This window comes from Balaenoptera acutorostrata, unplaced genomic scaffold (genome assembly GCF_949987535.1).
Source record: "Balaenoptera acutorostrata unplaced genomic scaffold, mBalAcu1.1 scaffold_61, whole genome shotgun sequence".
NCBI lineage: Eukaryota > Metazoa > Chordata > Mammalia > Artiodactyla > Balaenopteridae > Balaenoptera > Balaenoptera acutorostrata.
In genome coordinates, this window is record NW_026646471.1 from 979,314 (window position 1) to 1,003,063 (window position 23,750).

The following is a 23,750-nucleotide window of genomic DNA, read 5'->3' on the forward strand; positions in this document are numbered from 1 at the left end:
AGATTATGGATTTCTCTGGTAATTTCTTCAAAGATCGTGAAACAAATCAAACTTCAAAGGAAAAAATTATAGAAATGTCAAAAGGAAAAATGTTTTAAAAATTAATTTCAGTCTATTATGTTAAATCCATACAAGTGAGTCTAATAAATGGCAGCTTTAAAATACCTCTGGCTGAAGAGTTTTTTACATATTTAAAGCAGTCCCAAATAAAAGGAACGAGACACACAGACCACCACAGCTGCTCTGAGATTTTGAAGTCAAACATCACTGACTCTTCTAGTTGGAAGGAAAGTCAGTGGTCAAGTTCAGCCTCTCCAGGGTTGTGGTAACATCAGTAGAACTTCAACCAGCCTCTGAACATCTCCAGTAAATAGTGAAATCGCCCCTCCCAAGACCAGCGGTTCCAAAGCTGGACCCTCTTTGAGGGACGCCTCCCTGATGCTGAGTGAATCACACACAGTGTTAGCAAATCTAGCTCCTCCATCCCAGACACGTTCGATCTTCTTCAACATCAATCTCAGGCTTAAAATCTGTCCTGGTCAATGGAGAGCCATAGAATAATTCTGAGAAGAGCATTAAGAACTCTCCTGGAAAGAAGGGGATGAGTTGTTTTTTTTTTTTTTTTTTTTTTAATTTTGGAGGTATATTTTAACAAAGGTTAGTGGCTGGAGGGTCTGAGGAGGAAGTGTGAGGAACTTGCTAACTTTACACCTCCCAGACTTCTGGCTGAGGAGACTGGGTAGAGGGCTGCGCAGATGCTGTTACCACCCACCAGGCAGGCAATGAACAAGGGAGCAGGATGGCTTTGGAGGACAGAGAAGCTCAGCGTGGACCTCCTCCCACAGCCAATGTCAAGACTTTTTCAAGGCAACAGGATATCTGTGTCTGAAATTCACAGAGAGACCTGAACTGTGCAGTCATCCACATTCAGGGAAAGGCTCCCGAGGATGAATGTTCAGATGGACTAAGCATGAAGCCCAGGGGAAGCAGCATGTACTTAGCAAGGGTCCGGTGGAAGAAGAGGACCAGGAGAAGGTTACAAAAGCCAGCCCAAAACGAAGGAGGCAAACCAGGAGAAGCAGGTAGTGGAAACCAAGGAATGTGGGGTTTTCTGTTTGGATAAAATATACAGTGGTTTAAATGATGTTTTTGAAGCATTTTTTTAATTAGAGGTTTTTATTAATGTTGAGTGTGAAACACAACCTACTAAATTAGAATATTAATGATGTTTCTGGATTTTAGGATTATACCTTCCCCAAAAGAGCACAGATTCACAAAGACTGATAATATGTAAGCACAAAAAGAGTCACAGTAATTTCAAAACAATATACACAATGTACACTATGTTCTATGATTGTTTCAATTATTTTGCTGTAAACAAAGATAAAAGGACTGCCTTTAAAATCCCATAAGACTATTGCGATATTGTGATTTATAATAAGAAATATGTATTTGGTCTTTGTCAATTTCTGGCACAGAGCTTCTAAAACCCTTGGCATTTCCTCAAAAATATGATGAGTGAAAAAAGTCAACATCATTGGTTGCCAGTGGTGGGGTAAAGTAGGGAAGACTGACAGCCAAGAAGCTTGAAGGAACTTTTGGAGGTGATACAAATATTCTGTTTTCTGATTGAGGTGGAAGATTATGTATAGGTTTATACGTTTGCTAAATTTATTAAACTGTACACTGAAAATGGTGCATGTTGTTGTATATAAACTATACTTCAATAAAATTTACTTTAGAACTATCTGAGCTTAGAATGATTTCTAGCCTATAATTAGACATCCAAATTTCCAGTAGTTATGAAGGTGAAATAAAGACATTTTTAGATATAAAAGGGCTCAACACAGTGTATTCCACCTTCTCTAGTTAAGGTCCTAGAGGATATACTTCAGCAAACAGGGAGAAAACCAAAAAGAGAAACTTACAGGGGTCCAGGGGAAACAGAGGATCTGAAAGGAAGTCCAGAATGATAGGTGATCAGCAAGATTAGAGAACAACCAATGTAGATTGGAGCAGGGGTCCTGAGTCCTCTGGAAAGGTGGCCTCCAGGGGAAAAAATTAATTTATCTCTTAGAGTTTATAGGGAATATTAAAGATAGATTTAAGTCAAAAATGTTGAAGCATCTGAAAAATTCTCCTAGAAAAGCAGGAAAATGAAAAAAATAATAATAATTGTTAACTCCAGGAAATAGAAAGCATGATATAAGAAAGGACGTTTGAACATAGTACACAATATGACTTTGCAGTGACTACTATTTGCATAGTCCTAAGAATCTAAATATTAACTTTTTATTTTATAAAAATCTGTGATCTCCGTTACAGAATTGGGGGCACAGGAAGTAATAAGAGAGGTAGATGTGAGAAAACTAAAACCCCATCTATCGTGATGGGGAGCTGGAAATCTAAAATGGAGATATTTTAGAAATAATTAGGCAAATGCCAAAGAAAACAGCTACACAAGTTGTGAATGGTTGCCTCTGTTGAAATGGGAGTAATCAAAGGATCAGAAGGGGCAAGACAGGAAACTGTTTTTATTCATGAAAATTGAAGTTAATAAAAAATAGAAAATGTCTTCTAGCTCTAAAAACAAAAAACAAAAAAATAAAACCCTTGGACTTTCCTGAATGATTGGAGCAAAAAAAGGTGTCTTGATATTCATAACAAGCCCCTTTCAACTACACTGAGTTTACGTTAATGCAGTGACTTTTGGAAGCACCTAAGGATGGGGGCTGGTTGTCAGGGGAACCAACCCTGTCATTAGAGTTGGAACCTTCAGTCCCACCTCTGACCTCCAGGGAGGAAAGGGGAGCAGAGCTGGAGACTGATTCAATCACCAATGGCCAATGATTTAATCAATCAAGCTTGTGTAAAGAAGCCTCCATAAAAACCCAAGGGGACAGGGTTCAGAGAATTTCTGGGTCAGCGAACAGGTGGAGATTCAGGGAGAGCGGCACCCAGGTGCTCCGTGCCCTTTCCCCATACCTTGCCCTGTGCATCTCTTCCATCTGACTCTTCCTGAGTTACATCCTTTTATAATAAACTGGTAGTCTGGAGAGTGAAATGCTTCTCTGAGTTCTATAAGCTGCTGTAGAGAATTAATTAAACCCAAGGAGGGGGCTGCCGGAACCTATAAGCTGCTCAGTCAGAAGCCCAGGTGACAACCTGGACCTGTGACTGGCATCTGAAGAGTGGGCAGCCTTGTAGGACTGAGCCCTTAGTCTGAGGGATCTGACACAATCTCCAGGTAAGCAGTGTTGTCAGAATTGAGTTGCATTGCAGGACACCCAGCTGGTGTCCCAGAGAACTGCTTGGTGATGTGGGGAAAAACCCCACACATCAGAGTTAGTGTTAGAATCGTAGCTATAAACCACAGATATGACTAACTAACCTTTAGGTTTAAAAAATATTCATAAGGGAGATCCCATAATACTTACAACTGAAAGACAATGAAAACATTTCTTTACCCCAACAATAACTAGAAACAATTCAAAAGTAAAATACCGTTCCCATTAGCAATGAAACATATGAAGCACCCAGAAATTAGCTCAGCAAAGAAAACACAAACCCCCATAAAAAAAGTCCAAAATTCTATTAAAAGGACATAAAAGATGATCTGAATAAATGAAGAGGTCTTCCACAGTCTTGGATGACATTATTAAAATGACAATAGTCCACAATATAATCTACAAATTTAATAAATTGAACACCATCAGGACTTTTTAAAAACTTCAACCACTTAATTTAAATTTATATAGAAAACTATAAGCCCATCAACGGCTAAGTCCTGATAATGTTCAAACTGTGAAAAAGGGGACACTTCTTCTCCAGGTAATGAGACATACTGCAAAGCACATTTATGAGAGCTGTTTGGTACCCACTGAAGACAGAAAAACACCCATGAAAGGAAGAGAACAGACCCTCAGACAGGGTATGGGAATGATATAAAGACAGCATTAAACATCCATGAGTAAAAACTGTTTAGTAGACGATGTTGAAAACTTTGCTTTGCCATGTGTGTCACACCACATGCTCAAGAGGACTCTGGACAGAGGAGATGTTTAAATGTAGATGGTGAATTGATAACACTATAGAAGGCTGAGGAGGAGAGAATGTTGGTGGCATCGGCCTAAGAAAGGATTTCTTAAATGAGAAGAAAATAGCACAAACCATAGATGAAAAATAGATCTGATTATGTCAAGATTAAGTACTTCTGTTCAACAAAGGACACAACAAATTTTAAAGAGGGATGAAATGCTAGGGGAAGATATTTATAACATCAAAAATTGATTCTAGGGCTTCCCTGGTGGCGCAGTGGTTAAGAATCCGCCTGCCCATGCAGGAGATACGGGTTCGATCCCTGGCCCGGGAAGATCCCACATGCCACGGAGCAACTAAGCCTGTGTGCGCCACAACTACTGAGCCTGCACTCTACAGCCTGTGTGCCACAACTATGGAAGCCCACGAACCTAAAGCCCATGCTCTGCAACAAGAGACTCCACGACAATGAAAACCCCGCACATAGCAAGGAAGACCCAACGCAGCCAAAAATAAATAAATTAAATAAATAAATTTATTTTTTAAAAATTGATTCTATATGTCAAAATTTCAACAATTACATAGAACTGAGTCCACTCCAAATAGTTTAAATAGCAAGAGACTCACGGCAGGGTATTCCTTGTCTTACAGAGTCTTGGAAGGGCTGAAGACAAAGTAGAGACCATACACAGAGCCATGACTGAGAATCAGGCCAGCAAAGCAGTGGCCGCTCTTCTCTGATCTAAGGCCTGGGTCCCAAGAGCACACTTGGCTCACAGGTCAGGAGGCCTCCCAGCTGGGCCACCCCTGCTGCCAGCCCAGAACTGGGCTGTGCCTGCTGGGGCCACACCAGGGCCTGGGGGAACTGGTGCCCGGACACCAGGCCTCTGCTTGGCTTGAAAGAGCAAACAGCAGAGGTCAATCCTGGGCCTTGTTGAGGTCTTCCAGAAGTGGCACGAATTCATCCAACCTAAACCACATCTTAAACACAACCCACAAGGGACTCTGAGAAACATCACTTTTACAAGAACCTATAATGTAAGGAAAGAAGACCAGAAGGGGGTTTAGCAATGCTCCATCACATCCTCAACACTGGTAATAGAGCCACATCTGGAATACACAGAGAACCTCTGTGACCAAACAAGAAAAATCAGGAAACCCTATAGAAAAGGTACAAAGATATGAACAAGCAATTCACAGAAGGGTAAACCCAAACAGCTAAAAACACACAAAGTTTTTCTCAAAGGCATTAGCCATCAGATAAATACAAAGTAAAAAGTAAAACAATGACATACCACTTTCTCATTGGATTAGTAAAAATTCAAAAATTAGATAAATGCTGATTTGCTGTGCTAGCGAGTATAAATTGGGAGAAACATTTTAAAAACTAAACTGGCAGTACCCAGACAAATTAAGTAAATTTTCCTTTTTTTGACCTAGCAATCTCACTCCTGAATAGACATTCCAGAGAAGTTCTCACACAGGACCTGTGTGGGAATACTAATCACAGTGCTGTCTGTGGTGGTATCTAGACGTCCACCCTGGTGGATGCGGAAATCAAAGGTAAGGAACATCCATGGCCACAATACACACCTCCAGGGTCGAGACTCACATACAACAGATATGAAGAGTGCCCCTGGGGCTGGACGACCCAGAGGAACTCTCACTCTTTGTAACAGAATAAAGCAGTAAGAAACAACCCACCTGATAAACATTCACCAGGAAAAATCTGTACATTTTTTTCCCAAAGGCTCCTGAGTTTTTTTTTAAAAAAAAAAAAAAAGCAAAAGACTGAAGTCTACAATTCAGACTGTTTGTATAACAGAAAATTAAATACACACAGAAATACTACACACTTTACAAAAATACATACAATTTTAAGGATATCAATCAAACACATAAAAGCAGTTCCCTGCATCATGAGGGAGGTCAGAATAGGAAATGAAAATACAGAAAATAAATCCAAGGACAAAGTGAAGAGTTCTGCATGGACTAACGATGCCCTCAGGGTACCAATAAACGTGCATTTCTGTCCTCAAGACCAGGGAGAGAGTGTCAGTAAGACCTAGAACTACTAGGGAGAGCATGGGCTACCTGAAAAATGACTCGGAACATTCAAGACAGGGGAGGGACAGAGACTAAGCAAGGGGAGAAAAACTGCAGCACAGTAAATAATAATATACAAAAGTGTGTATATAAGAGGGTGTAGAGGAAAGGGAACCCTCCTCCACTGGTAGTGGGAATGTAAATTGTGCAGGCACTATGGAAAACCACTGTGGAGGTTCCTCAAAAAAACTAAAAATACAAATACCATATGATCCAGCAATCCCACTCCTGGGCATACATCCCAAGAAAACCGTGGTTCGAAAGGATACATGCACCCCAATGTTCATAGCACCACCATTTACAACAGACAAGACATGGAAGCAACCTAAGTGTCCACTGACAGATGAATGGATAAAGAAGATGTGGTACATACACACAATGGAATGTTACTCAACCATTAAAAAGAATGAAATAATGCCATTTGCAGCAACAGGAATGGATCTAGAGATTATACTAAGTAAAGTACAGAGAAAGACGAATATCATACGATAACATTTATATGTGGAATCTAAAAAAAAATTATACAAATGAACTTATTTCCAAAACAGAAATAGACTCAGACATAGAAAACAAACTTATGGTTACCAAAGGCGATAGCAGGGGGAGGGGTAAATTAGGAGTTTGAGATTAATACATGCATATTGTGATATATAAAATAGATAAACAAAGACCTACTGTATAGCACAGAGAACTATATTCAGTATCTTGTAATAAACTATAATGGAAAATAATATGAAAAAGAAAACATATATATGACTGAATCACTTTGCTGTACACCTGAAACTAACACAACATTGTAAATCAACTATAGTTTGATTAAAAAATGGTTAAATAAATATATAAAATTTAAAAAAAATCAGGTATATATATAATATGTAATCATTTATACATAATGTTGTATTTTTATATATATGTGTAGTGTATATGAACTTTAGTCTCAGGCCAAGAGGGAACCACTGAAATGTTTCTACTCTGAGACCGGCCAGTTCAAATTTGTATTTTAAATAGTGGACTCTCTTGCCTTGTAGAGAATTACTGGGAAAGAGCCAGACTGAGGACAGGGAAAACGTTTAGGATCTCAATGTTGGATAATCTCTTCTAGGAAATGTAGAGGCAATGGGAATAGAAATTAGAAGACTTATCAAAGAGAAATTTAAGAATAGAGAAAATGGAAAGACTAATTGAGGTCAAGTTCAAGTATGAGAAGGGTGAAAAAAACAAGGAGTGTAGCAAGGCTGGACAGCCAAGCCTCGGTTGGGAATCCCAGGAGGCTGGTATTTAGAGGGAGGGAAGAGAGTAGGTACAGTGACCTATTAGACACAGTGACCCTCCTAGACCTGTGACAGCTCAGTAGGGCGAGCCTGATGCAGAAGGGAGGGAGCCAGAGGTGCAGACAGCCGTCCACTGGATCTAGGCGGTGATGAAGCCAGAGGCTACATGCTCAGCTTTTATTATCCCGAAGCAGATGGTAGTGAAAATGATCTGTGAATTTAGAGTCAAGTGAGGCTCCTTAGAGAAATCATCCAAGTCAGAGATAAAAGGCTTCCAGAATCACCCCTTCACTTACGTCACATTTTCAGCCCAGAGACAAATGTCTCTCCACCTAAATCACTGCAGTTCTTATTCAGCCTTATTCGCCCACCAACAATATATTGGATCCAACGGAGTTAACACATTTTTAATTTTTCCAAGAACAAAATAAAGACACATCAAGCTCTATATCCTGAAGTAAACTGCCAGGGTACTATCCAAACATTTTACACCCTCAAAGCCATTTAACCAAAATAGCACAGCAAGGACAGTGAGAAATAATTGCTGAACATCCTGGGTAGCTGCAAAATGTAACACCTCCCAAGGAGAAACCACATCCCTCACCTCTCCAAGCAGCAAGTGCTAGTCTATAGCTTTGAAACGTGCTGGGTGGTGGAAATTATCTACAAGTATATGTTTGCAAAAACCATCTCTACTGTTACCCCATTGTTTGTATTACTCTTTTCAAAGATAAGACTTGTATGTTAATAATGAAGAGACTCATGGCTTCCAAAACTTTCCACAGAGTATTCAAATGCATTTATTTGGAATCCTGAAATAGTTCCTTTCTAGCCCACTTGCTTCTTAATGAGCTTGAACAAGCTGCACTACTTTAAGGCCAATAAAACTTTTTTTAAAAAAAGTAAAATACCTAAAAGCTCTCAAAACCTTTTATCTGTCTAGTCTCTTCAGAAATTTTCATGTCAACGCAAACTTCTAAATGAAATACAATGCACTCATAAAAGTTATTTAAGTAAGCGTATAAAATAGTATGGAAAACTGAGGACAAAACCAATATATTAAAGTATACCAAAATAATTTATAAGAATTAGTACTACTACTTTTACTGAGAAGTTTAAACTAAAAGGAAAAATGCAAAGCCTATAGCCCATTCAAGAATCGGATACTCTTATTGTCCTTAGATAATGAATCTAAGGATTTCCTCAGTGGATGTTGTGTCACTATTAGAACTTGGAGTGTATTTAGACTCCATACACTCTAAATCCTTGGGTTGTAACATCGAACAACACAGCCTTCCCTTCTGTAGATTCCATAAAACAGGTCCACCACCCACCATACCCAACCAACCAACCCAAATCCCCTTTAGCATCAATTAACAACTGGTCAAAACCAACAAGGTCTTACCACCAGCTAGTACCGATGCCCAGAGCATCTTTACTCCACAGTAAAAGTGGATCCCCCTACATAGGGATTTTTTTCCACTCTAACAGTAAAATTCTAAATATGCAAAGTATCATTATCTGGAGAAAAGGATAACTCCTGGAACCATCACTCCTATAGAATTGCAGGGATGGATAAGACTTGGAGGAAGCAGCTTCCCACCAGGATTACACTCACTTTTGCAACCTGGGAAACCAGGGCACTAAGAGGAAGTAAGAAATTATCTCCCCGTTTTACAGGAAACCAGTAGGATACTTAAAAAGGGAGGCCGATGGAAAGACTTCTCAGCCTGCACTCCTGCTGCAGTGCTGCTCTGTGTGTATAAAGCCACAATTTAAATGACACAGAATTCTTCTCCACACATGTGCACTAGATCATGGGCTGGCCAAAACGTGCCTTCGGTTTTTAAGTAAAAATAAAGGACACATTTCTCATTTTCACCAAGAACTTTATTGAACCATGTATTCACCTTTTTGTTCCACTACCTTCTGCCATTTTTCTGGCAACTTCATAATTCCACCTTCCCAAAACATTTTATCTTTTTGAGCAAAGAACCATTCCAGGTGCCTTTTACAGTCTTCCAGGGAATTGAATTTTTTTCCATTAAGATAATTTTGTAAAGAATTCTTGTTAAAGAAATAAATGGAAATCTGAAGGTGCAGTGTCTGGTGAATACAGCAGATGAATCAGAACTTCCCAGCCAGACTGTAACAGTGTTTGCCTGGTCATCAAAGAAATATGTGGTCTTGCGTTATCCTGATGGAAGATTACGCGTTTTCTGTTCAAATTCCAGAAGCTTTTCGTCGAGCGCTGCTTTCAGTTGGTCTAATTGGGAGCAGTACTTGTTGGAATTAATCGTTCGGCGTTCAGAAGTAGCTCATAATAAAGGACTCCCTTCCAATCCCACCATATACACAACATCACCTTCTTTGGATGAAGACTGGCCTTTGGTGTGGTTGGTGGTAGTTCATTTTGCTTGCCTCACGATCTCCTCCATTCCACATTGTTGTACAGCATCCACTTTTCATTGCCCATCACAATTTGTTTTAAAAACAGAACGTTTTCATTACGTTTAAGTAGAGAATCACATGCGGAAATACGGTCAAGAAGGATTTTTCCCACTTAACGTCTGTGGAACCCAAACATCAAAGTGATTAAGATAACCAAGCTGGTGCAAATGATTTTTAACACTCGATTTGGATATTTTGAGGATGTCAGCTATCTCCCGCATGGTATAACGTTGATTGTTTTCAATTAATGTCTCGATTTGATCGCTATCAACTTCAACTGGTCTACCCGACCGTGGAGCATCGTCCAGTGAGAAATCTCCAGCATGAAACTTTGCAAACCATTTCGACACATTCCATCAGTCACAGCACCTTCTCCATAGACTGCACAAATCTTTTTTTGTGTTTCCATTGCATTTTTACCTTTCTTGAAATAACAAAGCATAATATGCCAAAAATGTTTTTTCTTTCATTTTCAATAATAAGATGGCTACACAAAAATTCACCAATTTTGATAACTTTTTTTAAATGCACGCTGATATGACAGCTGTCACATACAATCTAACAAAATTGTTTCGAATGAAGTTAGAGACAACTAAGTGCTACCAGAGCCATCTTATGGAAAAAACCGAATGAACATTTTGGCCAACCCAATACCACCAAGGACCCTTCTGCCTGAAGTATAAAAAGAGACCCAGGGAATTTCCTGGTGGTCCAGTGGTCACAACACGGGGCTTTCACTGCTGTGGGCCCGCGTTCCATCCCTGGTCAGGAAATTAACATCCCGCAAGCTGTGCAGCATGGCCAAAAAAAATATTACTAATAATAAAAATTTTTTAAATAAAAAGAAACAAGAAGGAGTAGGGTTTAAGCATTTTTAAGCATAATTTTAAAATACAACAAGGCTTAATTTTCTCAAGAAATTATTCTATTCTCCCTGAAAATAAAAAGGACTATTTTTGGCCCATTGCAGCTCTGGCATAACAGATAATAAAGGCTCCAGTGGGTCCAAGATATGGTGCACAGAGGAATGGCAGTAATTTTCCCACCCAATCAACGCCTCCAGGTACATCCTTGAAGGGGACGAAGATACAAAGGTTTCCCTCTCTCTCTCCCACAGTGGAGCAGGTATCAAAGGACAACACTTCTCTGGCATGGTCAGCACCCTCTTCTAAGCATCCAATAACTGTTATCTTTTGTTCTTATCATTCTGATGTTACAATACCTCGATTTACTAACTACCATCTCAAATTGACTAGAAGTTTTATTTTCCATGTATTTATATATTTAATATTTAAAAAGCCTCAGAAAGCTTTCAATCACTAAAATCATATCCAGTAACTATCAAGTCACAAGGCAGTACATATTTGTTTCTTCCTAATGGTCCCTTAATTCTAAATTTCATTAACATCAGGTTGTTACTTATAATGCAAAAGCAGGAATGAAGGGAATAATGAAATTTTCCTCTTCTTTCATTACCAACAACATTTATATTTGGAAGCTTAGAGTTACTGCATTATCATTGCTATGTTAAAATCAATCCACGAAAATCGGAATAGATGTTCTCTCAACACAAATTCTACCAAAGTATCATTCTACCTTCACCACTGATTCAACCATACCTCAATGAAAATAATTAATTTCCACCACCCAAAAATGTTAGTAACCTTCCAACGTAAATTCAACTAGTTTTAGTTACAATAGATAATCAACTCCCCTGTTTGAAGAAAATGGTGAACAAGTTTCATAAAGGCCTCAGCGTGCTCAGTGTCCACCTTACTGACTGGCCCACAGAGGGCGCGGAGTAGGTACTCGCGGAGGATAGACAGGAGTGGGTGATGAATGGACAGAATCGGGTGAGCAGGCAAGGAGAAAGGAAAAGCAGAAGGAAGTGAGAAGGAAGACCTAAAGAATCCCCAAATCCAAGAAATATACATGATATGATATAGACAGTAAGCACAGAGATGCAGAGATGACCACCGGTCAGGTCCAGCTGGGAAAGATACAAAAGAGGAAATGGGAATTCAATCAGCCTTTTCAGATGCTAAGTCAAGAGAGACAAACTGTGTTACAGGAGAGTGAAAACCATTTGACAAAGGCACAAAGTCAGGGGAATGAAATGCATGTTCATAGAACAGTAAGCAGATTAACTTGACTAAAGTAGAGAGTTTCTGAAGGAAACCATGGGAGGTGAAGCTGCAAAGCCAAGCGGGTAAATACGGTGCCTCCTCTACCCCACCCCCCTTTAAACACCACCACCTCCCCCTAATCACACACTCATCCTCCATCATATGCTTTCCTTATCCAAACCCCCAAGAAAACTACAATTTCTGATAAAGTGACAAAAAGGCTTACAATCATAGAAAATGCAAGAAAGAAAAAAAACTGATGTATAAACAATTTGCCAAAAAAATAAACCCTATTGACTAGAAATATTAATTTTCAACTAGCATCGGATTACATCCTTCCCAGTGTTTATACACAATTTCAGAGTTGTTTTGTTTTGATGTGACAAATTTGGTTTGGACCACTTTGAACGATGTAGTCCATTAAGGCAATAAACCAGGACAGATGAGTAAATAGCACCAACTGTGTGCCTTCTATGTACCAGGCAGAGTTGTAGGGGCTTTACATACACTATTTAATCGTAATATTATTAATTTGAAATGATTCCTCCACCTTCATACCTATGAGAAAAAATTACTTAAGAGTCACCTAACTGAACAGTCAGCTAGGATGCAGATATACCTGGAATACCAGTAGTTAGAGGAACCACTGTTGCATCACCCAAGGTGTGTGCTCAGCACCTTTTTAATGGACTCAGAAGGAAACACTGCTCTAAATGCACCTGCTCAAGTTCACGTACACATGGCTTGTATCCAAATGCCTAAATGCGTGAAAAGCCAGGCCAGTGGGGTAAATGACTTCAATCCAAACCACAGCCTTACAGGAAGCATGAGAAAGGATGTTTTAGACAAAACTAAAATGATTTGAAAACAGTGCTCCCAGTCCCAGCTTATGCTGCCAAATCTGATTCAAATACATGAAGCCCAGTAACGCAAGATATAGGGGAAAAGACGGCATTCTTGAAATCCCCTTTCCTGTCATAGTAACACTGAGGCATTACACACAACAGGGGTGATTTCTGACCCTCACTCATTTAATGGTCAATAACTGGACGTCTACACTCTGTCAGATGCTACTGCTGGATATAAGACTGCTCCAGGCTGTAAAAGTTCACAGTCTAACAACTTCACAAGCAGTATGAGAAAGTCTGTACTCCTAGAGTGGGTCTTCTTTCTATTTTGATATAAAAATCAAGATAACCTTTAGAAAAGCCAAAATGAGAGTCACGCAATCTAAATTTTAAAGCCCAAGCCCTTTATTGACTAGCTAGTGCTCCAAAAGCTCATTGACACGCTTCATTTTATTTTATTCACATTAACAACAGATTTGGTTTTCTAAGTACAGATCCTAGATGGGCCATTGGCTGCTTAATGCCCTGAGGCAAGTTACTTCACCTGCCTGACCCTGGTTCGCTCACTGGGAAAACGAGGATAAATAGTTATACCTCAAGACTATCGTAAGGATTTGAGATAATTATGTAATGCACCAACACAGGGCCTGGCATTTAGTAGAAGTGCAATAAATATAGCTAACATCATAATCACAGGATTCATGAACCAATAACAAATTGATCACAAAAATCAAATTAGAAGTAATGGGGGTCGGGGGGAGAAGAGACCAAAGACAGCTCTAAGAATCAATAGCTGACGGGAAGGAAAAAGTCAAGAAAACCACACGGATACAAAACCTCAGCAACAGCCAACTGGAGTCACCAGCCTATTACACTTCAACAGCAGTTGAGGGCAACAGCAATGTTTTCACGGGATGCAGCCATGATGGGTCTAAAGATGACATTAAGCCAGTTAAAACAGATGAACCATTTAGGCCATGTGTTTAAGAAAAAGACGGATAAGCGCATAATTGACTTTGGAAAGATTTCTATCAAAAGCGATTCAGCATCACAAATTTAACATTTCACATGTCTACACTTTAATTAACTGCAAAATTCCATTCACAAGCTTCTGCTGTAAGGAAAGCATGTGCAAAGAAAACTCTTAAATTTCTTAGCAATTTTTGCACTAAACACTGAAAAAGATGTTTTTTCAAGCAAATGAACTGTGAAATTTCAGTGCAGTGGCCTAAAACATCGTCAACTCCTTAACAGCGAAAACAAGATAAAGTCTTGGTCCCCACTATTGCTAAATGTTATTATATCTGCCAAAGAAACACAAACATGTGCCGTGGAGATCTCTTTTCACTCGAATTTTCTCCCTACATTTGGAAGGCAGTAAAAAGCGAAAAACATCTGTTCCTTCCTGCAGAGCTGACAACCCTCATTCTATGGTTTAAAAATAAAAGCTGTCCATGGAAGCTTAGAGATATAACTATCACCTGCTTCAAAGGCAGCTGGCAATTAATTGATCCAAAGACATGCAAATTAAGGCCAGAAAACAACTTCCCTGAGGACAATGCTAGGGCTCCCCAGGGCTCTAGTAATTTCCAAGACACCCATAAAATAGGAGAGGATGGTAAAGAACCAAATGTAAAGCCAAATGACAAGAAAAGAGACAACAGCTGAGGAACAGAGGCCTGTGTCACCTTGGATTCACTCGACCACCACAGGAAAGCTTCCATGAGAGATGCCTGGAGAAAACCTGCTTCACTCTGACCAACAGTCACCCTGCATCCAGCCCAAGAAGGCCACACGTTCAACAATGAAAGGAATTCACCTTATTAGTAACAGAAACTGGGAAATCTCATAAAAGAAGGCCTTAAATTCTATAACATTTTTTAAAGTTTTTACTCCATATGAAATCTTACAGTGTTGAACACCAAAAATGAGGAATAAGCAAGAACAGTCGGACTCAAATCAGTAGACTCAGCTCCTATTTTTGGCTCAGCCTCTGAATGAATGACAGTGTGACCTTGGAAAACTTTCATCTCTTTGTTTACCTCCATTTGCCCACCAGTTACAAGATTTGGTTAAACCTACCTTTTTTTTTTTTTTTTAAGAAAGTGAGTGAGTGAGATAAATATATAGAAACTGCTACACAAATATCCACTGGTCACTCACCAACTATATCCAAGCATCACATATAAAGTAGGGGATGCCTCATATGTATCACTTATGTGTGGAATCCAAAATATGACACAAATGAACTTATCTACAAAACAGAAAGACTCACAGACACAGAGAACATGGCTGTCTGGTTACCATGGGGTTGGGTGTTGGGGGAGGGATGGAGTGGGAGGTTGGGGTTAGCAGATGTAAGCTATTACAAATAAAATGGATAAATAACAAGGTCCTACTGTATAGCACAGGGACCTCTATTCAATATCCTGTGATAAACCATAATGGAAAAGAACATTTAAAAAAAAAGAATGTATATATGTGTATAACTGAGTCACACTGCGGTACAGCAGAAATTAACATAACATTGAAAATCAACTGTGCTTCAATAAATATATATATATAAATAAATAAATAAAGTGGGTGATGCCCATATTAAAGCAACTAACTCTGCACAGTAAAAAATCCTGCTTGGAGAAGTAAACAAAAAAACCCAGGTACCTCCTGAACAGGAATCCTGTAAGAGTCCCAGATTTCAAGTTTGGAAATTTAAATGAAATGCTAGCTCCAAGAATACCCTTTTTTTTTCTTTCCTTAATGGAAACAAAACTTCAACCTATTTAGGGTCCTACAATCTTCAGGACTCTGACCAATCCTCCTATGAATTCCTTTCTCCTCATCCCTTGCCAGGAGGTAAGTCACTGCACACTTGATGCACCCAGAGTACTACATCTCTATGTGCACTTGTCAGTGAGCCTTGGAAAGGCAGATACATGATTTAATGATCGTTATATCACCTAGCATCTAACACACTGCCTGGCATAACATGCCTGCCCGGTATACATAGATATATATATTTGTTAAATGAAGGAAATGAATATATTTGAAATTCTAAAGAACAACCATTAATATTAATGAATGCTCATCTTAATTTTGGTGATATTTTCATTTCTAGAAAAATAATATATAAAATGAGTGTTACCTAGATAAGGAGGAAATACTGAATTTCTCAACTAACATTAAATTCACAAAAGTTAACTAAAGAACTTTCCGATCCTCTTCCTTCAAAATCAGTCTTTTGGACGTTTTTATGTTTCTTTTTTGTTCTGTTTTGTTTTATTTACAATTTATCTAACAGATATTAGACTATAAACATTCCTTTAACTTAACCTACACGATATCGGGAAGGGAGAAGTAAAAGAGGGACAGCAAGCATGTAAAATGAATCAAAGAGCTACTCTGAAGTGTAAGAATCTATAAACGTAAAATAAAAGATAGCCCATGGATGAAATTTAAAATGTGGCCAATACAAGCAAGTACCAAACATGAACAGCATTTAGCTAACTAACAAGCATCCATGCTCTGGAGAAACATCATCTACTGTTTCATAGATAACCTATTTATTAAAGCCACAGAACCTAAGATTTTAAGCTTTTCAAATTACATTTGAAATTTCTAATCATTCAAATACTTATCACTACCTACCGGGACTTGCATAAATTCTCATTTTCCCCTGCTCCTTAAATTCTTACACTCAATTATTTCATTTAAAAATTGAGAAGTTAGTAAACATGAAACAAGCTGACAGTCTACCAGCGGGCACTTAAGGAAAGACGTGGGACCTACGCAAGGATAAACTCATCACACTGCTCCACATTTTCCGCCGTGAGCCGACCCTTCAGCCGGCTTTGCCAAGTCCATACGGACGCTGGAAAGGTACCAGTAGTAGCACTCCGGGTGCTTTTGGCCTGCTCACCATCACTGTCTCCAGGCTGGGCCATGAAACCAAATGTAAATGATGCCTAATATTCTAGATCACTACGCATTAATTTCCTGAAAGCATGCATCAGATTTGGTTGCGTCAGCAACCAGGAGTGACCACCTAAGTTCACTGCGGCGTCCACGCCGATCGCTGAGAAACTACGTGTCCCATGCGTGCACATGGGCATGTACATCAGAGCAGTCCTAGAATAGATGATGTGTCAGAGGACCGTGAACAATCTCGTTATTTTTAATGCTGTGGGAGGAGGAAGGAAAGAGAATGATGGCTTTGCAAACGGTGCCAAAAAGGAGCCGATCTGCCTGGCGTGACCCGGGATATTTTGGAGAAGTGGACAGAGCGGCCCTTGCTCCAGATGCCTTAGGACAGAGGCACCTAAGCTGCTCCCTTTAAGACCCTGTGTGCACGGAAACGTCTCCGGGGGGCAGGCGCCCTGGGCCCCGAGCCCGGCGCTCACCTGCGAACACGTCCTGAAGACCGCCCGCCCCGCGCTGCGCCAGGTGCGCCGAGACCCCCGCCCCGGGCGCGCGGCCCAGCTCCGCGGTCCAGTCGGCCGAGCGGCTGCGGCCCGCGCGGGGCTTCCTGGCCGGGGCGGCGGCGGCGGGGGCCGCGGCGGCTCCGGACCCCCGGTCCAGGGAGGACTCCGGCCGTCTCTGGACCTGGGGGCTGTGGCTGGGGGACGGGGCTGGGGAGGGCCCGGGCGAGCTGAGCTGCCGGGTGGTGGTCCTGACGTAGCAGGGCGCCAGAAGCGGGCGGGCCCGGGAGCAGCGCGGGCTGAGCGCCGGGCTGCGGGGCGGAGAGGCGGCCGCGGGGACGCTGGGCCTCGGCGAGCCCTCCTCGCGCGTCGCCCCCGGCCTGCGCGGGGCCTCTCCCGCCGCCGGGCCGCACTCCGCCCCCGGAGAGCCTCGGGGCGCGTCCTCGAAAGCATCCTCCTCGCCTTCCTCGTCCGTGTCCGCGGCCCCTCGCTCCCCGGGAGCCGACCCGGGAGACGGCAAGGCGGCGGCCGCGGGCTGGTCTGCAGCCGGGGGCCGGTCGGGGCGCGCAGACGGCGCCGCCTCGGCGCCTGGGCCCGGCAGGGGTCGGTCCAGGCCCGGCAGGGCCCCGGGCGGTGGGGCGGCGGAGGGGGGCAACGCCGGGGGCGACTCGGGGCTCGGGGACTGCTGCTGCTGCTGCATCTGCTGGAGGCGGATCGCCTGCTGGATGTCCGAGAGCAAGTCCTCCTGCTCCGCGGCCGAGTGAAAGCTGTAGAGGTCTGTGTCTGAGCCCGAGCTGGTCCTTTGTCCATCCTGCACCCCCACCGCAGTCTCCGAATCCTCGGCCACCGCCGGGCCCCCGACCCCAGCGGAGCCGGGACCCCGGGGCCGCGTCACCCCGGAAGGGTCGGCACACTCCGTATCGGACAGGCCCGTCTCGTCGGCCGAGAGGCTGAGGTCCGGGGTTTTGGTGACCAGGGAGTGGGCGCTGTCCAGCTCGCCGGCTTGCAGGGCCTGGGGGTCCAGCACATCCTCACGGGAGCCGCCAGCACCTCTGCCCTTGGACAGGGTCTTCCGGATGCGCAGGTTGGAAAAGACCGAGGCCCTGGGATCCGACCGGCTCTTCTTCCTGCCCGGCTCCCCACCGCCGCCCCCCTTGCCGTGCCGGCCCGGCGCCTTCTTGCCCCCGCCCGCCTTCTTTGTGCCCTCGGCCTCGCGGGGCCCGGCGGCGTCCTCGCTGCCGCCGCCGCCGCCTCCGTGCGGTGCATCGCCCGCACTCCTCTTCGGCTTCGCGTCCTGGTTCCCCATGCTGCTGCCGCCACCGCCGTCGCCGCGGGCGCTCAGGCCATGCCAGCTCCTCGGCCCGGCCGCGCTGGGATCCCGAAGATTCGGGCGGCGAGCGAGCTGCTGAGAAGAGGGAGGCCGGCCGCGCACCTGCCGCGCTTCGCACAACGCGCCGCGGCTGCGCCCGCCCGCGCGGGACCGAACGCGCTCACGCAGCGCCGCCAATGGCCGCGCGGAACGCACAAGGCCCCGCCCCCTACCGACCCTAGGCCCCGCCCAGTCCGCTTTCAGCACCGCCCCCTCCCGCCCCCTCCCGCCCCCGGCCCTTCGGCCCCGCCCCCCACCGCTGAAGCGCCCGGAGTGCCCCTGGGTCTGAGGACCTCACTATCCGCCACCGGAATCCAATGCCTGGTCCCTGCTGAAGGGCTTGGCAGCTGGAAGATCCACGCTGAACAAAAAAAGAAAAAATTTAAAGGGGAAAAAGGAAAGCCACATTCCAGTTTAGAGGTGCGGTAATCTCAAGGCCACATACACTACCCCCTCCAACCTGCCTGCAGAAGCATGGCTCTTTAATAAATACTGGTCGAATGGATTGGTCTTTTCTTCAATAACTGATCATCTTAAACACCGTTAATGTGCTTGACATATGGTTTAGGAAAGGTTACTACACACAGTGCTGCTTTTATGTTCATGAAGACCTTGCATCTCCATGAGAGAACATCAGCGGTCATCTCAAAATTTCATTTTTCAAACTCTTTTTTTGACAAAATGGCGAGGTGGGGGGGGGGGATCAGAAAATACTGAGATTAGACTTCATTAAAATGCTAATCTCTAAATTTCTATGCTATTACCATATAAACCAAATAGCATTTATATTCAAAAAGGGTGCATATACTTTAACTCCCAGGAGGTCAAACTCATCAATATTTAACATGTGCCTATTGTTGCCGCCTACAAAAAAGAAAAAGACAAAAAAGAAACACCCTTGGCACAAACACAAGAAATCACATGTTATGCGGAAAACCACCACTCTCCCAAGACAAACTTTGTCCTTGCCTTGACTATAAAAGTTTGCAACAGTTCACTGTCTGGGGGAGAAAAATTTGCTGTCCCAAAATGTGTCTCTTTGGCACTAGGATTAAGTTAGGCTGATTATTTTTAAGAAACAGAAGACTAAGGAAGTCTTTCTTTTTACTTCCACTTAGCTGCCTAAAGAATTAACATATTAGAGCTGAATAGTTGTCGTCAGAGATACCCGCCAGGAAAAAGAGCTGGGCCCAGAGATCTGATCCACTCTGTCCCTTGTCTCCGCTGGTCCAGCAAATGCTCCTTTACAAAACAGTTCCTTTCCTACCTCCATATGAATTGCCTTCCTCCCCTTTGAAGTCCCAAACCATTACCCACAACATCCTCTGTTGCCTTTAACTGAAGACAGTATTTAAGGTGAGGGCTTTGGCCGTTTTGGCCACGATTCTGTTTTCCTGGGTCTCTCCCATGTAGACATGTTACTAAACTTTTGTGTGATTTTCTCCTGCTAATCTGTCTCATGTCAATTTAATTCTTAGACAGCCAGAAGAACCTAGAAGGGTAGAGAAAAACTTTTTCCTCCCTGATAACTGTTACAGAGTTTCTTAATATTCTGCTTCAATATTAATATAAAAATTTTCCTCACTGTAAATCATCATTATTTTAATTCCTTAGGAAATTTAGTTACCTATATTTAAAAGAGATTTTTAAACATCATTGGTATCTAAAGAAGCTCCAAGCAGTAAATTAAAATAAGAGTTAAATGGCATTAATCAATAACTTTACAAATATTTAAATTAGAAGCTAATTGTTAATCACGTTGGAAATAGGTATACCTAGCTAACATGTTAGTATTTCTAAAGTAAGCCCAAAGGAGGAAAAAGTACTACATATTACATGATGCATTTTAAATGCCACAAGCAAACGTTCCTTTACATATTGTGAATGAATATTTTAAACCTCCTTCCTTAACCATTTTATCAAAAAAACTTTTTTAAGGTCCTATAATTCTTAGATGTAAAAGCTTCACACAGCAATAATTACTAACTTCTTTCTAATTAGTCTCTTAAAAATAGATGTTAACTTCAGGACAAGTGGTCAGTTATCCTCAGGTGGCCCTTTTGAGCAAATAACTCTGAGAAATCAACTCTAATAACTTTGCCAGGGTACTGTCCCAGTCTCTGAGCAACTCCAGAGGACTTGAAAAGCCTTTGTTTCCGGTCTTTCACAAGGCTGCTCTCTCCCAGAATCCAGGCTCCTCAGAGGGCACAATTTGCCTGAGGCTGTAAGAATTTCCTGCTTCTCTGAGGACTGAGGTATATGGATCCTTATTTTTGCTTTTTCTTTAACAAGACATCTTTGATTCTGAACTATTTGTTTCCTTACTATTTTTTCCGAGATATGTTCTACAAGTTCTGAAGACAAAAAAAGAGAAGAAGAGAGGAAGGCAAAGAGGGAAGAAGAAAGAGAGGGAAATTGAGAGAGAAGACTGCTGATTTTTTCACATCCTTTGAATGTGAAACAACAGATGACGGTTGTGTAGCAGGTCACAGATGACAAAGCTCTATTACATGCAAAGGCCTATTTGAAACTCACAAGTGTGCTCAGTAGGTAGGTAGGTACTTTCAACCAAATTTAATTAATAAACAAGCTCAGACTATGAGACTTTTCCTAGGTCACATAGAAGCAAAGGCAATACTTGAACCTACAAATTTAGATCCCAAATTCTTTATAACAAGCAACACCACATAATTTATGTTTCCAGGGACTGGAAGAAATGAAAACACTGCTTTTGTTCTTCTGTCATAAGGGATCTCCTACGAAGCTAAAGAGGTTTGTAAAGGATATTGGCCTTTCTACCTGAAAGGGATCATTCAGGGACTCTTAAGTAAGCTGTCATCAACCATTCAGAATGAACTATAGAAAGCCCACTCTGAGCGTCTCAGCCCACAGTGTTCCTAGTTCAGGGGCAAGAAGCGACAAAAAGCATTTTAAAGACAGAGTCCAGGAGAAATTAAGGTTGAGGAAGCCAATCCTTAGCCTTAGAGTAGCATTCTTCATTAGAAACATAATGCGAGCCTTATGGGTAATCTTTAATTTTCTAGTAGCCACATTAAGAAGGTAAAAAGAGGGACTTCCCTGGTTGTCCAGTGCTTAAGATTCAGCGCCTTCATTGCGTGTGGCCTGGGTTCAATCCCTGTTCCAGGAACGAAGATCCTGCAACCCGTGTGGCACGGCCAAAAAAGGAAAAAAGAAAGAAAGGTTGAAAGAAATGGATGAAATTAACTTTAATAATATATTTTATTTAACACAAAATATCCAAAATAGTTCAGGAAAAAAATCAATAAAAATTACTAAGGAGATATTTTACATACTTTTTTTCACACTAAGTCTTTAAGTCCCAGCATCAATTCCAAGTTGAGGCAAACTCCCGGTCCTGAAGCACAGCCTAGAGACTGGACTTGTGGGTCTACATCTGACTCTGGTATCATTTTGTCCAGGACCACGTGCTCATCCCTCTGCCTGCTTTTCTTTTACAAGCGGTACCAACCCGACAGCACCATGAAGATGCAATGAGCAAATTGCCTGAGAATTCCTAATGTGAAAGGCCTCTAGGCAGTGTGTCCAGATATTTGGCTTTGCAAAATGTATTGATTTCTAATTTAATTGCATTGTGGTTGGAGGACATACTTTTTGTATTTCTATCCTTTGTTTTAGGGCCCAAAATATGCTCTGTCCTGGAGAATGTTCCATGTGTCCTTGAATGCATTTCCTTTAATATCTTAGATGCCGTTGTGGAAGCTCCCACCTGGACTACAAATGATCTATTGCAGTAAATAACCACTTACCTCTATTGCCATCTCGGTTCTCATGAAATCCAGCCTAACTCTCCGGTATGAACCATGTGTGTTCAGTAGACATTGCATTTTCTTTCTGGGCCAAAAATTAAACAGGATAGCCCATTGGGTAAATTCATCATGAGAATCTGGAGTGGCATTCCAAAAGTAACTTTCCAAGACCTGTTCATCCTGTGAACCAAGGGAGGTAAAATACTGCCTTTATGTGTATTATACTTATTCCATAATCTGGAAATTTTCACTGTTAAGTATGTCAGTGTCTGACAAGTGGTGCAAATTGATGCTTGACCACATTCTTTATCTGGTGTAGGGTTCAAAGTTCTAGAATCTAAAGAAAGATCCAACCTGGACCCCAAGACTTCCAGCATCTATAACCCTCAAGGGGAGAGGCATTTTGTTTCCTATACAGGAAAGTACTTCCCTGCGTGACACTGGGTGAGGAAAGACACTTTGAAGGCAAAAAAGACATTGGCAGTTTCCACAGAATCAAGTTTGTGAGTTGAAATGTTTGTGGAGATTTACACTGACACCTTGTTAGTAAAATTGTGTTGGCTTCTGCTTGAAGATTCATTGATTCTCTGCCCTTATAGCTTTTGTTCAAGACCATATTTTAGAACAGAGGTGCTTCTGCAGCACAGGTGCAGTCAAGTTTTTTCAAACCCCTGTGCTATTAATCACCAATCCTGATAATGTTTGGTTTGGTTTTCTTTTGCTGACTTAAAAAAAAAAAGACCCAGCATCAATTTTTCACTAACAGACACATCTCAGTTCAGACCAGACGCACTCACTTGTACAGCAGCCACGTGCAGTGAATGGCTGCTCTTTCTGGACAAGGCCTTACCTTTGATTTCTCAGAGCTTCTGGAGCAACGCTGAGAACCTGGAAAGACTGATCCAAACTGTGTTACTTGGTTGTTCAGAACAGTATTAGGTATTTGGATGGACTTAAATTGTCCTGTAGGTATTAAAGCTCTAAATGTGTTCACATATAAGCATAACATTTCTTATTTAACACACTGTAGGAAAAAAATTTACCATCTTTTTTAACCATTCAGCTTATTAGGGATTTAAAAGCGGTTAAGTCCTTGCTCTGGACACAGCCATCAGGACACTAAAGCATTCATAGAACAGGAAGGCCAGTGGGAAGAGATTCCAGTATAAATGTGGACATGGAAACAAACAGAACAAAGAATGTTGCTCATCAGCCCCTTTCACAAGGGTTAAGTCCTAATGCATGGCAGACAGTGTGCCCTGAGGGGAATTCAGGATGGAAAAAACAGGAAGCATCCTGTGCTTTTGTATATATGGGCCCCTAGGTAGTGAAGATGCA

The 23,750-nt window shown here is 42.0% G+C and overlaps 1 protein-coding gene across 1 annotated transcript in view; it reads right to left on the reverse strand.

Moving 5' to 3' along the window:
• The window catches only part of FMN2 (formin 2), a 340,034-nt gene extending 321,173 nt beyond the window's left edge, over positions 1-18,861 (reverse strand). The window contains exon 1 of the mRNA XM_057539598.1: positions 17,238-18,861. Coding sequence (XP_057395581.1) covers positions 17,238-18,561 — 1,324 coding nt within the window. The 5' untranslated portion in view covers positions 18,562-18,861. The remainder of the gene's footprint in view (positions 1-17,237) is intronic.
• Positions 18,862-23,750: the final 4,889 nt, after the last annotated feature.